At 38.0% G+C, this 13,817-nt stretch overlaps 1 protein-coding gene across 2 annotated transcripts in view; it reads right to left on the bottom strand.

Annotated features, from left to right (window-relative positions):
• LOC126470361 (tolloid-like protein 1) overlaps nt 1-13,817 on the bottom strand; it is a 595,917-nt gene that overhangs the window by 156,571 nt on the left and 425,529 nt on the right. Inside the window, exons 7-9 of one of the 2 annotated variants that reach the window (XM_050098158.1) lie at nt 12,214-12,441; nt 9,300-9,422; nt 4,995-5,146 (exon numbers count right to left, since the gene is read on the bottom strand). In XM_050098158.1, coding sequence (XP_049954115.1) covers nt 4,995-5,146; nt 9,300-9,422; nt 12,214-12,441 — 503 coding nt within the window. The remainder of the gene's footprint in view (nt 1-4,994; nt 5,147-9,299; nt 9,423-12,213; nt 12,442-13,817) is intronic. The other variant, XM_050098159.1, reaches the window with a different exon arrangement.

Here is a 13,817-nt window from a genome sequence, read left to right as displayed (position 1 = left end):
TTCAGCGTCACGATCGGCCTCATCTTAATACAGCCATCAGGTGTAATAACATGAGACTTGGGGGTGCGCTAATGACAGAAGGCATGAGTCACATTTCAGTGGTGTCGGTGGAGTCTATCAGCAGGACAGGTTTCACTAGGCATGGCCTGCACCTCAACAGGTATGGAAAGGGGAGGTTGGCAAAGCTTATAGGTGACAGCATAGGTGGGGGTGGTGGGATCACTCATGGGAAAATTCCGGTAGTTGTGGGTGTTAGAGCTGTACTTTTTTTAGATTGAAGTCAGCTGACAGGTATTCCTACTTAAGGGAAGTCTCTCTAACAAAGAAACCACTTTTGACAAAGCTTAGGTATCCGATTAATGAGGCAAGTAGTATATTTCATCAAAACATACAAGGCATTAGAGATAAAGTTAGTGAACTGCTTATAGATGTTGACTCAGAAATTATTAGTATATCTGAACACTTCTTAAATAAGGAGATAATTCAGAAGCTTCCTTTACCAGGATACAGGTTGGCTGGCAGCTTTTCTAGGAGCTCTTTGCGGTGTGGAGGAGTAGCCATGTATGTGAAAAACGGTATCCCACTTGAGTCAATTGATGTTTCAAAGTACTGCACTGAAAAGGTGTTTGAATGTTGTGCAGGTGTGGTTAAATTTAGAGGAGCTAAACTTCTTACTGTTGTTATTTATAGATCCCCAGACTCCAATTTCACAACATTTTTGCTAAAGCTAGAGGAGGTTCTTCGATCACTTTATAGGAAATACAAAAAGTTAGTTATATGTGGTGACTTCAATATAAATTGTATAAGTGATTGTGCAAGGAAAAGGATGCTGGTAGACCTCCTTAATTCACATAATCTTATGCAAACCGTATTCTTTCCAGCGAGAGTGCAAGGGAACAGTAGAACAACCATAGACAATATTTTTCTTCATTCGTCATTACTAGAAGGGCATTCTGTTAGCAAAATGGTGAATGGCCTTTCAGATCATGATGCACAAATTTTAAGTCTAAAAGATTTTTGTGCTGCAACACATGTTAAATATAGTTACCAACTTTTTAGGAAAGCTGATTCAGTTGCTGTAGAGACTTTTGTAAACCTTATCAAGGAACAATAGTGGCAAGATGTTTATAGTGCTGATACAGTAGACAATAAATATAATGCTTTCCTCAAGACTTTTCTCGTGCTCTTTGAAACTTGCTTTCCATTAGAACATTCAAAACAGGGTACTAGCACAAACAGGCAGCCTGGGTGGCTGACTAAAGGTATAAGAATATCTTGTAGAACAAAGTGGCAATTATATCAAAACGTTAGAAACAGTCACAATCTAAATGCAATAGCCCATTACAAACAGTATTGTAAGGTGCTTCAAAAAGTTATTAGGAAGGCAAAAAGTATGTGGTATGCAGATAGAATAGCAAAGTCCCAGGATAAAATTAAAACCATGTGGTCAGTCGTAAAGGAAGTGGCTGGTCTGCAGAGACAGGTCGAGGATATTGAATCAGTGCGTAGTGGGAATGTCCGTGTTACTGATAAGTCGCATATATGTACAGTATTTAATGATCACTTTCTGAATATAGCAGGTGAACTAAATAGAAACCTAGTCCCAACAGGGAATCATATAGCGCTTGTAGAAAAAAGTGTTCCGAGACTGTTACCTGAAATGCTCCTCCATGATACTGACAAGAGGGAGATTGAGTTAATAATTAAATCACTAAAGACCAAGAACTCTCATGGATATGATGGGGTATCTAGCAGAATACTGAAGTATTGTTCCATGTATGTTAGCCCAGTACTTAGCCATATCTGTAACTTTTCCTTTAGGAGTGGTCGGTTTCCTACAGGGATAATGTTGATAATTATAGACCTATTTCTATGCCATCGGTGTTTGCTAAAGTTATCGAGAGGGTTGTATATGTAAGGTTACTGCAGCATTTAAATTCACATAATTTGCTGTCAAATGTACAGTTTGGTTTTAGAAACGGCTTAACAACTAAAAATGCTATAGTCTCTTTTCTCTGTGAGGTTTTGGATGGATTAAATAGAAGATTGCGAATGTTAGGTGTTTTCTTTGATTTAACGAAGGCTTTTGACTGTGTTGACCACAAAATATTACTGCAGAAGTTGGAACATTATGAAGTAAGGGGAGTAGCTTACAATTGGTTCGCCTCTTACTTTAAGAACAGAAAGCAGAAGGTAATTCTCCACAATATTGAGAGTGGTAATGGTGTTCAGTCCCAATGGGGCACTGTTAATTGGGGCGTTCCCCAAGGATCAGTGCTGGGGCCACTGCTGTTTCTTATTTATATAAATGATATGTCTTCTAGTATTACAGGTGGTTCAAAAATATTTCTGTTTGCTGATGACACCAGCTTGGTAGTGAAGGATCTTGTGTGTAATATTGAAACATTATCAAATAATGTAGTTCATGAAATAAGTTCGTGGCTTTTGGAAAATAATTTGATGCTAAATCACAGTAAGACTCAGTTTTTACAGTTTCTAACTCACAATTCAACAAGAACTGATATTTTAATCAGACAGAATGGGCATGTTATAAGCGAGACGGAACAGATCAAGTTCCTAGGCATATGGATAGATAGTAAGCTGTTGTGGAAAGCCCATGTTCAGGCTCTTGTTCAGAAACTAAATGCCGCTTTATTTACCATTTGAACAGTATCTGAGATAAGTGACAGTTCAACACGAAAAGTAGTCTACTTCGCATATTTTCATATGCTTATGTCATATGGTATTATTTTTTGGGGTAATTCTTCTGATTCGAAAAGGGTATTTTTGGCTCAAAAACGGGCTGTTCGAGCTATGTGTGGTGTAAGTTCGAAAACCTCTTGTCGACCCCTATTCAATAGTCTGGGAATTTTGACATTGCCCTCACAGTATATATTTTCTTTAATGTCGTTTGTTGTTAGCAATATTAGCTTATTCCCAAGAGTTTGCAGCTTTCACTCAGTTAATACTAGGCACAAATCAAATCTGCATGTGGAATGCACTTCCTTGACTCTTGTGCAGAAAGGAGTGCAGTATTCTGCTGCATCCATTTTCAATAAGCTACCACAAGAACTCAAAAATCTTAGCAGTAGCCCAAACGCTTTTAAGTCTAAACTGAAGAGTTTCCTCATGGCTCACTCCTTCTACTCTGTCGCGGAGCTCCTGGAAGAGCTAAAAAATTAAGCAAATTCCAGTGTTACATTCTTGATTTTCTTTATTTAAACTAACGACGTGTCACCTGAATATGTTTCTTATAATTCATTTTATCTGTTTCTACAATCTACAACTGAATATGTTTCTTATATTTCATTTTGTCTGTTTCTACAATCGTGTTGTAATTTCATGTATTGACTCGTTCCATGACCATGGAGACTTCTCCTTAATGTGGTCCCACGGAACAATAAATAAACAAATTATAAGCATATTCTTCAGTGAAATCTATAATTTTAACAGAACAATATACTGAGATGGCAAGAGCCATGGGATACCCCCTAATATTGTGTCATATATTCTTTACATTCTTTTGTCAGGTGTAGTGCAGCAGCTCCACATAGAATGGACTCAACAAGTCATGGGAAGATCCCTGCAGAAATGTTTAGCCGTGTTGCCTCTGTAGCTGTCCATAAAATGGAAACATTCTTGCCAATGCAGAATTTTGTGCATGAATTGATCTCTTGATTGTGTCCCATAAATGTTCAATGGGATTCATGTCTGGCAATCTTGGTGACCAAATTGTTTGCTTGAACTCACCAGAATATTCATCAAACCAAACCACTGTGACCTGGTAACATGGCATATCATTATTTGGGAACATGAAGTACTTGAATGGCTGCAAATGGTCTCCAAGTTGCCAGACATAACCCTTTCCCTTCAATGATTGGTTCAGTCAGACCAGAGGACACAGTCCATTCCACTAAACACAGGCCACACCATTACAGAGCCACTACCAGCTTCCACAGTGCCTTGCTGACAACCTGGGCCCATGGCCTGGGGTCTGCACCACACTTGAACCCTACCATCAGCTCTTACCAACTGAATTTAGGACTCATCTGATCACACAATAGTTTTCCAGTCATATAGGGTCCAACTGCATGATCATGAGGTCAGGAGAAGTGGTGCAGCAATATTGTGGTGTTAGTAAAGACACTCACATCAGTTGTCTGTACATCATTAACAGAAAATTTTTCCACACTGTCCAAATGGATATGTTTGTCATACATCCCACATTGATTTCTGCAGCTGTTTCATGCAGTGTTGATTGTCTGTTAGCACTGACAACTCTACACACATGCCACTGCTTTCGATCAATAAGTGAAGGCCATTGGTCACTGAAGTTAGGTGTTCTCGGCACACTCTTGACACTGTGGATCTCAGAATATTGCATTTCTTAATGATTTCCGAAATGGAATTTCCCATGTGTCTAGCTCCAACTACCATTCTGCATTCAACATCTGTCAATTACTGCCATGCAGCCATAATCACATCAGAAACTCTTTCACATGAATCACCCGAGTACAAATCCGATCTGGTGCCCTTTTGCACCTTGTATATGAGATGTTACCACTATATGTATATGTGGCTACCACTGCCCCATGACTTTTATCACCACAATGTAATCTCATTTATTAAATAATAATGTTGCTATGTGTTGAAACTATGACAGGTTTAATCTTATTAGACATTCTTAGTGCTTGTGCTTATGTAAAACAACTCACTTATGTGTTCCACCAGACATTCTCCAAAAACACTAACAATTTTGACAAAAAAATATCTCTTGCAGGCTACATTTTTGTGTGGATTTTAGATTAATCAATGTCATTAAGATTTAATGACATTAAAAGATGTAAGATAACTACTTTATCAACATAATATTTCTCTAATATTACAGAATTTTTGGAGGTATTTTCTAAATTCTGAATGACATTGTATCATTTTGAGCTGGTATTCAGCATTAGAAATTAATATCAAACTTGTAGAACTACACTGTACCTCACCTCAAAAGACTGGAACTTGAGTGCCACCTGATAATCTTGTTGAGCAGTAATTCTCCATACACATTCTTTATTAGGTTGATAATCTTCTGGATAGTTAGGAGATTCTAAATGGCCACCTGTCCCCCTGATTTCAATTTGTCCCCCGCATACAGCTGGAAACAGAGTAAGACAGAGGTCAGAGTGAAAGAATAACAGTTTATATAAAAGTGTATGTAGTCAGTAGGCAGCAGAAAAGGAAAATGCACTTGTGGTCTATAAAGAAGCACTTAAATCTTTGTTCATTGAATGATTAGTAAAACCAGTTTGTTCAAGCACCATCTGGATAAAACTGATTTACCCATTTATTTGTCATCAACGAGCAGAGAGATCATACAACAAACGTTTATAATTTGAAAAAATTGCCTAGACGTACCATCAAATATTGTTTGAATGAAACATAGAAATAAGGATCAAATGTTAGAAAAGACACTTTATATGTCTATGAGATGAATCTGAAGCCTTTAGACCTGCACTCAGCAAATCACTGAGAATTAGAAGACAGAGGCCCTTCCTGGTTGCCACAATATTTACATCCAGTAAAGATGACAACTTAATGGACACATAAATACTGGACAGTAAATGTGAAGCATTATGGCTCAGCTTTCAAACTTGTATTATTATTCTTCTTCATAGCATACAGTTATAGTACATTGACATCAAACTACCCAGTCTGCTACCTTCTACATAAGCCACAGACTTTATAGAGGGAGCATTTGTTTAAGATGGAATGGGGGATGCGGTGGGTTCAGGGTCTGAGAGAAAGAGAAACAAGAAAAAAGGACAAGAATTCAGTGGTAGAGACAACACACTCATGTCAGGGAAACTGATTGCACTATAGTATAAAATGTTTTGGGTGAACATATAGTGTTAAATCTATATAAAATTCTGCAGTTTTCTTAATACCCACATCGAATACAAGTGGCAGGCAAAGAAGCAACAGAATTTCACAGATTAAATGTCATAGTGTTGCCCCTCCTACTACTGATTATATCTTTGCTAACAATGCTAGTTATCTGTAACATCATTGTTCTGATCATAATGACAGTACACAGGGAGCTACAAGCATTTAAGATGTGAATCATCTCAGTAATAGATGATCTAACATCTGTGTTCAGGTCAAATGGCTTGATGAACACATGAAAACAAGTCAGCACTGTATGGAAAATGCAGACAGATGTCTGATAAATGAAAAAAAAGATCAGTACACCATGACTCTCTGTTCTGTGGAACAACATTGATTACATTTGGATTGATATTAAACAGGCTATACAGTACAAGCAATTTTTTCAGTCATTTAAAAAATCAGAGTGATGCTGAAATCTATGTATCAGATGCTTTCCATATTTATTTATACTTTAATTTTTAGCATCATTCATGGTGCACCATTTTACTCGTCATTGCTGTTCCAGGTACTTTGGTCTAACAGTACAAGGCAGGACAACCATTACAAATGAGCAATACCAGCCAGTTTTCCAACTGCTTTCATTACATGAGTGGACAACATGGAATTGGATTATCAAGAACAGCAGTGGACTATGTAGTTTTGGTATACAGAGGGTGTAAACAGTGCAGATATTCACAGGCATTTGATGGCAGTTTGTGGAGAGTGTGCATCATCGTGAAAAGTGCTCTTGCAAAATGACAATACTCATGCCCACATGAGTTGGAAAACCATGGCTTTCATTGCTGAAATGGGGTTCCAAGTACTACCAAATTCACTGTATTCTCCTGAATTGGCCTCCTTAACTTCTGTAGGCTCCCCTTCAACCACTTTTCTAGAGTCTGTTGCACCTACTGCTGGACAGCTCCTTGCAGTTCCTATAAACCAGCAAAATAATGTCCTCACAGACATTTCTTCACAGCACCAGAAGGGAGAAGGATGGCAACCAAGTTTCCCCACTCATACAGGGATGAGTGTTGTCATATTGTAAGAGTACTTTTCATGATAGTGCACACTTTCCACACACTGCCACCAATTGCCTTCCAATATCCACTCTGTTTACACCCTCCTTCCACAAAAACCATATTATACAGCACTATCCTTGATGATCACACTCCATGTTGTCTGCTCACATAGTGGTAGCAGTTGTGAAATTGTACTGTACTATGCAGGGATTACATTTCTAGTGATTGTCCTGCCACCTACATTTAGAACAAAGTGCTACATATTTGGACCTGTAATGATTGGTTGAATGGCACACCCTGATGGCGAAAAAATAAATTTTAAACCAATATCAATGTGGAAAGCCTATTTTAGAATAGTTATTGATTCAGAGTCTCACATATTTATAATACAGGGTACGGTATTTGCACCTGACAAAGTTATTAGCAGAGGTCAGTCTGGGAGGGGGCAGAGGGGGACTCTAGCTGGCCACCCAGGTCCCCTGATCTGTCAGTGTGTGATTACTTTGTGTGAGGAGCCCTTGAGTTTAAAATGCATCAAAATAACCCTCACAGTCTTCAAGAACTGCAGCAAAGCATTTTGAATGAGATGGCAGCAATTCCAGCCATTCCTGCTTTGATCTCCCTTCAGCAACTTGTTGACTGGGGCCCAAAAGTGCCAAGACATGAATTGTGGCCACTTTTGATGTCTGATATAGTCAGGTTATTACTGTATTTACTTTCCTCCACTGTGTTTCTGTGCACCCTGGAACTCTGTTATCCAGGTCACTTTTATTTGGCCCACCTCATACTATGTGTTAAAGTAATAAAGTTACCAGAATGAGATTTTCACTCTGCAGCGGAGTGAGCGCTGATATGAAACTTCCTGGCAGATTAAAACTGTGTGCCCGACCGAGACTCGAACTCGGGATGTTTGCCTTTCGTGGGCAAGTGCTCTACCATCTGAGCTACCGAAGCACAACTAACGCCCGGTCCCCACAGCTTTGCTTCTGCCAGTATCTCGTCTCCTACCTTCCAAACCTTACAGAAGCTCTCCTGCGAACCTTGCAGTTTGGAAGGTAGGAGACGAGATACTGGCAGAAGTAAAGCTGTGGGGACCGGGCATGAGTCATGCTTCAGTAGCTCAGACGGTAGAGCACTTGCCCGCGAAAGACAAAGGTCCCGAATCTGAGTCTTGGCCAGGCACACAGTTTTAATCTGCCAGGAAGTTTCATATCAGCACACACTTCACTGCAGAGTGAAAATCTCATTCTGGAAACATCCCCCAGGCTGTGGCTAAGCCATGTCTCTGCAGTATCCTTTCTTTCAGGAGTGCTAGTTCTGCAAGGTTCGCAGGAGAGCTTCTGTGAAGTTTGGAAGGTAGGAGATGAGATACTGGCAGAAGTAAAGCTGTGGGGACCAGGCGTGAGTCGTGCTTTGGTAGCTCAGATGGTAGAGCACTTGCCCGCAAAAGGCAAAGGTCCCAAGTTCGAGTCTCGGTCGGGCACACAGTTTTAATCTGCCAGGAAGTTTAATGAAGTTACACTGGACAGATTCTTCCAACTATTTCTCGGTGGAGCAGCAAATGCCAGTAGCACATCAAGTACATAACTCTGAAAAAATCAGCTATGGCAAAACACAGCACTATGAATTAACTGAAGATCTTGCTTGATCAACTGTAGAGGCTAGCATCAACTTCAAATTACTGGGACAAAGTAATCAAAGAGGCCATGAAAATCAGAATGTGCACCAACAACATTACCAAAGATACAAGCTGCTCTTTTAGCAATGTGTTGAAGTGGACACTGAATAGCAGGAGACTATAGAGGTGTACATTCCATGCTGCACATCATGATCAGAACAACAATGCTGCAGATAATGCATGCAATCTCCTGTAGCAGTGCATACTTCATTTTTTCATTTGCAACATCTGGTCACCTCTTTGCCAGTCACTGGCTTCCCTGGTGGATATTGTTAGAAGCTCAGAATTTTATACACATTTAACATTCCAAGTTCACTGCAGATATTTGATATACAACAAACTGATGGTGGTAAACTTTGTAGTTATAATTGCATACTGCTTTGAATATGGTTTCTGGTGACATTTTTTAGAAATCTTCAGAAATGGGAAATAAGATAAGGTACACTAAAAGTTGCATGTTGCTTAAAAATGTAGTTTTTATGCAGTTTAATAATACTGATATAATAACTATATGTACAAGTGAGTCTTGAGCAATTAAAACTATATGAAAAAGCTGGCTCCAAATAGAGATATCAGTTTGTCATAAAATGTCAGTATGCTCTTCAAAGGTGAGCAGATGTATAGTTTTAGATGACACATACAATATATGTGATAGTTACATCATACTTCAGTGCAGCACCAACCTTCATACTTAGCTTGAAAACCTTTGTGGCGGCCTTGTGGGTTTGATGATACATAAGTTATTAGCATTCTGCTTCCTGTTGAAAGTATTGCATTTGTGGGTGGATTGTCTGGACAGTATCTCCCTGCAATAGAAATTTCTTTAGAAACAGTTGGTTCTTTTAATGTGAGCAAAAAGAATAATCATAAGAAACCAATGTTATTACTTCAGTTTTATAAATGCTTGACATTCTATCATGCACAGAAACCCAAAACTACTAAATTTTCCCCTCACTTATACTGGTGACTGGATTCATTCAAAAAATGAGCATCTTCAGATCATGGTGCTTAGAGAGCAACTAGGTATTTGCAGATGATTTGTAGAGATGAGCCACACATGCAGTGTTCTCCAATCACTATGATCTGCATATATTCATTACTTTAATAAAAGTGGTGATCAGAGTCAAAAAATAGACTCATTAAACTGTAATAACAGGCCTTGCAGAATATTTCAATTTCATTTATTTGCAACTAGAAATTTAGTAAAAGCAGATTGTCCACTGCTCACTGTACTTCCACTACTGTTAAAGGGATGTGAGTAACATGAATTGTTGAAAAACTTATCTACTTCATAACCTAGTTACTACAAAGTTGAATTAATGATTCTTTCTTAGCTGATAATTTATTTCTTACTTCACCATTTTGTGTAGGAATACACATATCATTATATACAGGTAAGGTACATACAAATAACCTATTCCAAACCACACTAGATAATCCTGAATCTATTTCCGTATTCCTTCTAGAAATTACAGGGTGATTATAATTAAACTTTCAGTATTTAAGCCAATGTAGATGCAAAACTATTAATTGTATGGGTACAAAACTTTATTGGAATGTGTGTTGCAGGATGCGTGTTGTTAGTACTGTTGGTGTCATGACTTGTGATTCAATGCTGGTGTTGGTTTGGCAACTTAGAGTTGAAATGGAAGCATAAATATGCATTACAGTTGGAGGAATTCAGTGTGGATCTGGAAAAGGTGAGCAGGGCTGTACTTATAAAGCTGGTTCATGAAAACAATGGCAATAGTGCTGCTGCTCTTCGTGAGTATCAGTGCATTTAATGTGATATGGATTTGGAAGTTCGAATTAATTGGAAATTTGAAAATTTCTCCTGGGAGAGTTCAATGGCTAGTTAAAGAAGGTACTGTTGCCATGGTTGAAAGTGCCAGACACGATGTACAATCATCAAGCAGTGCACCAGTGTCATAACACCTAAACATTCAACCTGAGATGTTCAGGCAGCAGTACAGCTATCTCTAGTGCAGTTCCAGGATATCATGGTTACAGGTGGTCATGACATTGAGTAAACTTTGTAACCTGGGATGTAAATTTGGTGTGCAATTAATACATGTTACCTTCTCATTTGGAAATTAAAATGTGTTTCTATCAATGGTTTATTTGTTATTTCTCTTCCACATGTCTTTAAAAATGTTTCCACGAAATTTCATTGTCGTAAAATCACTCATTTTTAATGTGGCCTCTCAAGTAGCAAAACTTTAAATTACAACTACCCTATATATTATTTCATTTTGAACTAATTTGTGTATATGATTGGACTGACTAAAGTAGTGAGTGCTGGTGTAATAGGTATATGTGGTGATCAGCGAGCTGTCCAACATGATTTTACTCATTGTTGTCAGGGGTGATAGATACTATAAATGCAATTTACAAGAACTGGTAATTATCATTGTTTTGGTCAATGGGGAGGGAGGGCAGTGAAACTGGGGAAACTGCAGGAACATGCAAACAGTAAAATTTCTAAACTGTTTGTTTGCTTCTATGTTCACGTATATTACAAGAGGACTAATGTCACTATTACAAATAGATTTTGTGAGAACTGTGCAGTCCAGCAAACCCCTGTGATGAATGTTTACTGCAATGGCGCTTGAAGGTAAATTTACATTTTCAGTGAGAGACATTATTGGCCAAATATGGTGGCTTGTATCCTTGGGTATAGCCCAAATACTAGAAGATATTTCCTTATAGTCCTGACTAACATTATAGGAACAAAACTGGTCTTGATTTATGCTGCAGTAACTATTCAATCAGCAAAGATTTCTTATCTGTTGCAGCAGGCCACATATGTTACTGTCATTTGGAGACAGTAAGCTGATCTTTGGATCATTGGCCCCATTACTGATACATAGCAGATGCCAAGTAGGGTGGAAAATCCTTGGAAGGACTGTGACACCTCTCAGAGACTCATAACTCAGCATCACTAAACTTCTGTTAAATTCTTTCATTATATTCACTGGCACCATTCCAGCATGTCTTTAATCTGGTACGATGCCTAAAATAACAGACTAGTCTTTCAACAAGTCAAATACAGATGTTAAAATTTCAGCATGTCCACACTCAGTATGTCATCCTTACTTTATCTTCAGCACAGAACTTTCACCATAGCCTTTATTGCTCTCTGACAGTGTTCCTTGCAAATATAGTGAGTCTAAGTCATGCCTTCAGAGGTTTTTGTGTTTAATTTTGCACTGCTGTATGAGAGTGAATGACACTTTTATCTAAAAACAAAAATGATGCAAAGTGATCTACTTTGGCAAATAAGGTACTGAGTAACTTAAAGTAGCACATTATGTAAAATGTTTACAGATAGCAGTAGCTGGTAAAAATTAAATATTATAAGAATAATTTTCAGAAGTTCCAGAAGTACAGCATGCAACCATAATGTCCATAAAATTAAGGAGATTCTCATTAAACGTATAAACATGTACTGAAAATAGTATATAAAGAGCAATAAATGACGAATTACAATATTTTCATTTCTTCTTTAGCAAAATATGTAAAACATTGATGCCAGTATTTTAGACAGTCTAAATAATCTAAACCAACATAATAATGAAGACAATAAAACTTGTTTACCTATAAGAGGTGATTTTTGCCAATAACCATCTCTTATCTCTATGTAATCAGAACAGCAATTTTCATTGGGATACATGTCTATACTTGTAATGTTAAGAATGATTCGTTCACCATGTGTTGCTGTTATTCTCCACTCACAATGTTCTGGTGTTACAGAAGCTGCTGCAGTTGGATGGAAACCTGGAGTTGAAAATGTAGCTGAATTTTCTTGATAAGTTCTACCACAACCTATAACACAAATTTAGTAAATCAACATTTTTATATTTATGAATTTGAAAATTTTGGAATAATTATTGTGAGTTAAGATTGGTATACAATGTCAGATGCATAGAGTCTAGCACACACCAACATTATGTAGATAGTGATATATAAAGGTAAGTTTTGCAGCACTGGTCCATTTACTTAATATTTCTTTTGAAAAATATTTTCAACTGCAGTTAAACAACTTTACACTTTGCTAAACCACTCTTCAAATATATTTTCTTTGTGAGAACCTCTGCACCTGGGTACATTATCTTTCCATGTCTGTAGAAGATCTATCTCCAAAGGAAATGGCCACCTTTTCAGTTCAGTAATCACATGTGAAAATAAGATGCTGTCACAGAGAGCAAGGCAAGAACTACTTAAGGATTATAAAGTATTCTGCAGCGAAACAGTCAGTAATAATAAAATAACAATAATAATAATAACAATACTTTACTCAACATAGAATGATTCACTGCATATGTACAAAAACAGCAATTGTTACAATTCTTTGTACATAACATGATAATATATTCTTCTCAATTTGTCACTGATTCACAAATGATAAAATTACAAATACATGGTTTCCTGAATACTGTTAATATATTTATTTCCAAGCACTTCTTACTCTTCATACATTATGTGATCAAAAGTACCCGGACACCCCAAAAAACATACATTTTTCATATTAGGTGCATTGTGCTGCCACTTACTTCCAGGTACTCCATATCAGCAACCTCAGTAGCTATTAGGCATCATGAGAGAGCAGAATGGGGCACTTCGCAGAACCCACGGACTTCAAACGTGATCAGGTGATTGGGTGTCACTTGTGTCATATGTCTGTTTGTGAGATTTCCACACTCCTAAACATCCCTATGTCCACTGTTTCCAATGTGATAGTGAAGTGGAAACGTGAAGGGACATGTACATCACAAAAGTGTACAGGCTGACCTCGTCTATTGACTGACAGAGACTGCTGACAGTTGAAAAGGGTCATAATGTGTAATAGGCAGACATTTACTCAGACCACTACACACTAATTCCAAACTGCATCAGGATCCACTGCAAGTACTATGACAGTTAGGAAGGAAGTGAGAAAACTTGAATTTCATCGTTGAGCGGCTGCTCATAAGCCCACACATCACACTGGTAAATGCCTCACTTGGTGTAAGGAGCATAAACATTGGGCAATTGAACAGTGGAGAAACATTGTGTGGAGTGACAAATCATGGTACACAATGTGGCGATCTGATGGCAGGTTGTGGGTATCGAGAATGCCTGGTGAACGTCATCTGCCAGTGTGTGTAGTACCAACAGTAAAATTTGGAAGCGGTGGTGCTATGGTATGGTCATGTGTTTCA

Source organism: Schistocerca serialis, chromosome 3 (assembly GCF_023864345.2).
Source record: "Schistocerca serialis cubense isolate TAMUIC-IGC-003099 chromosome 3, iqSchSeri2.2, whole genome shotgun sequence".
Lineage (NCBI taxonomy): Eukaryota > Metazoa > Arthropoda > Insecta > Orthoptera > Acrididae > Schistocerca > Schistocerca serialis.
This window is presented reverse-complemented; position numbering and strand designations above follow the sequence as displayed.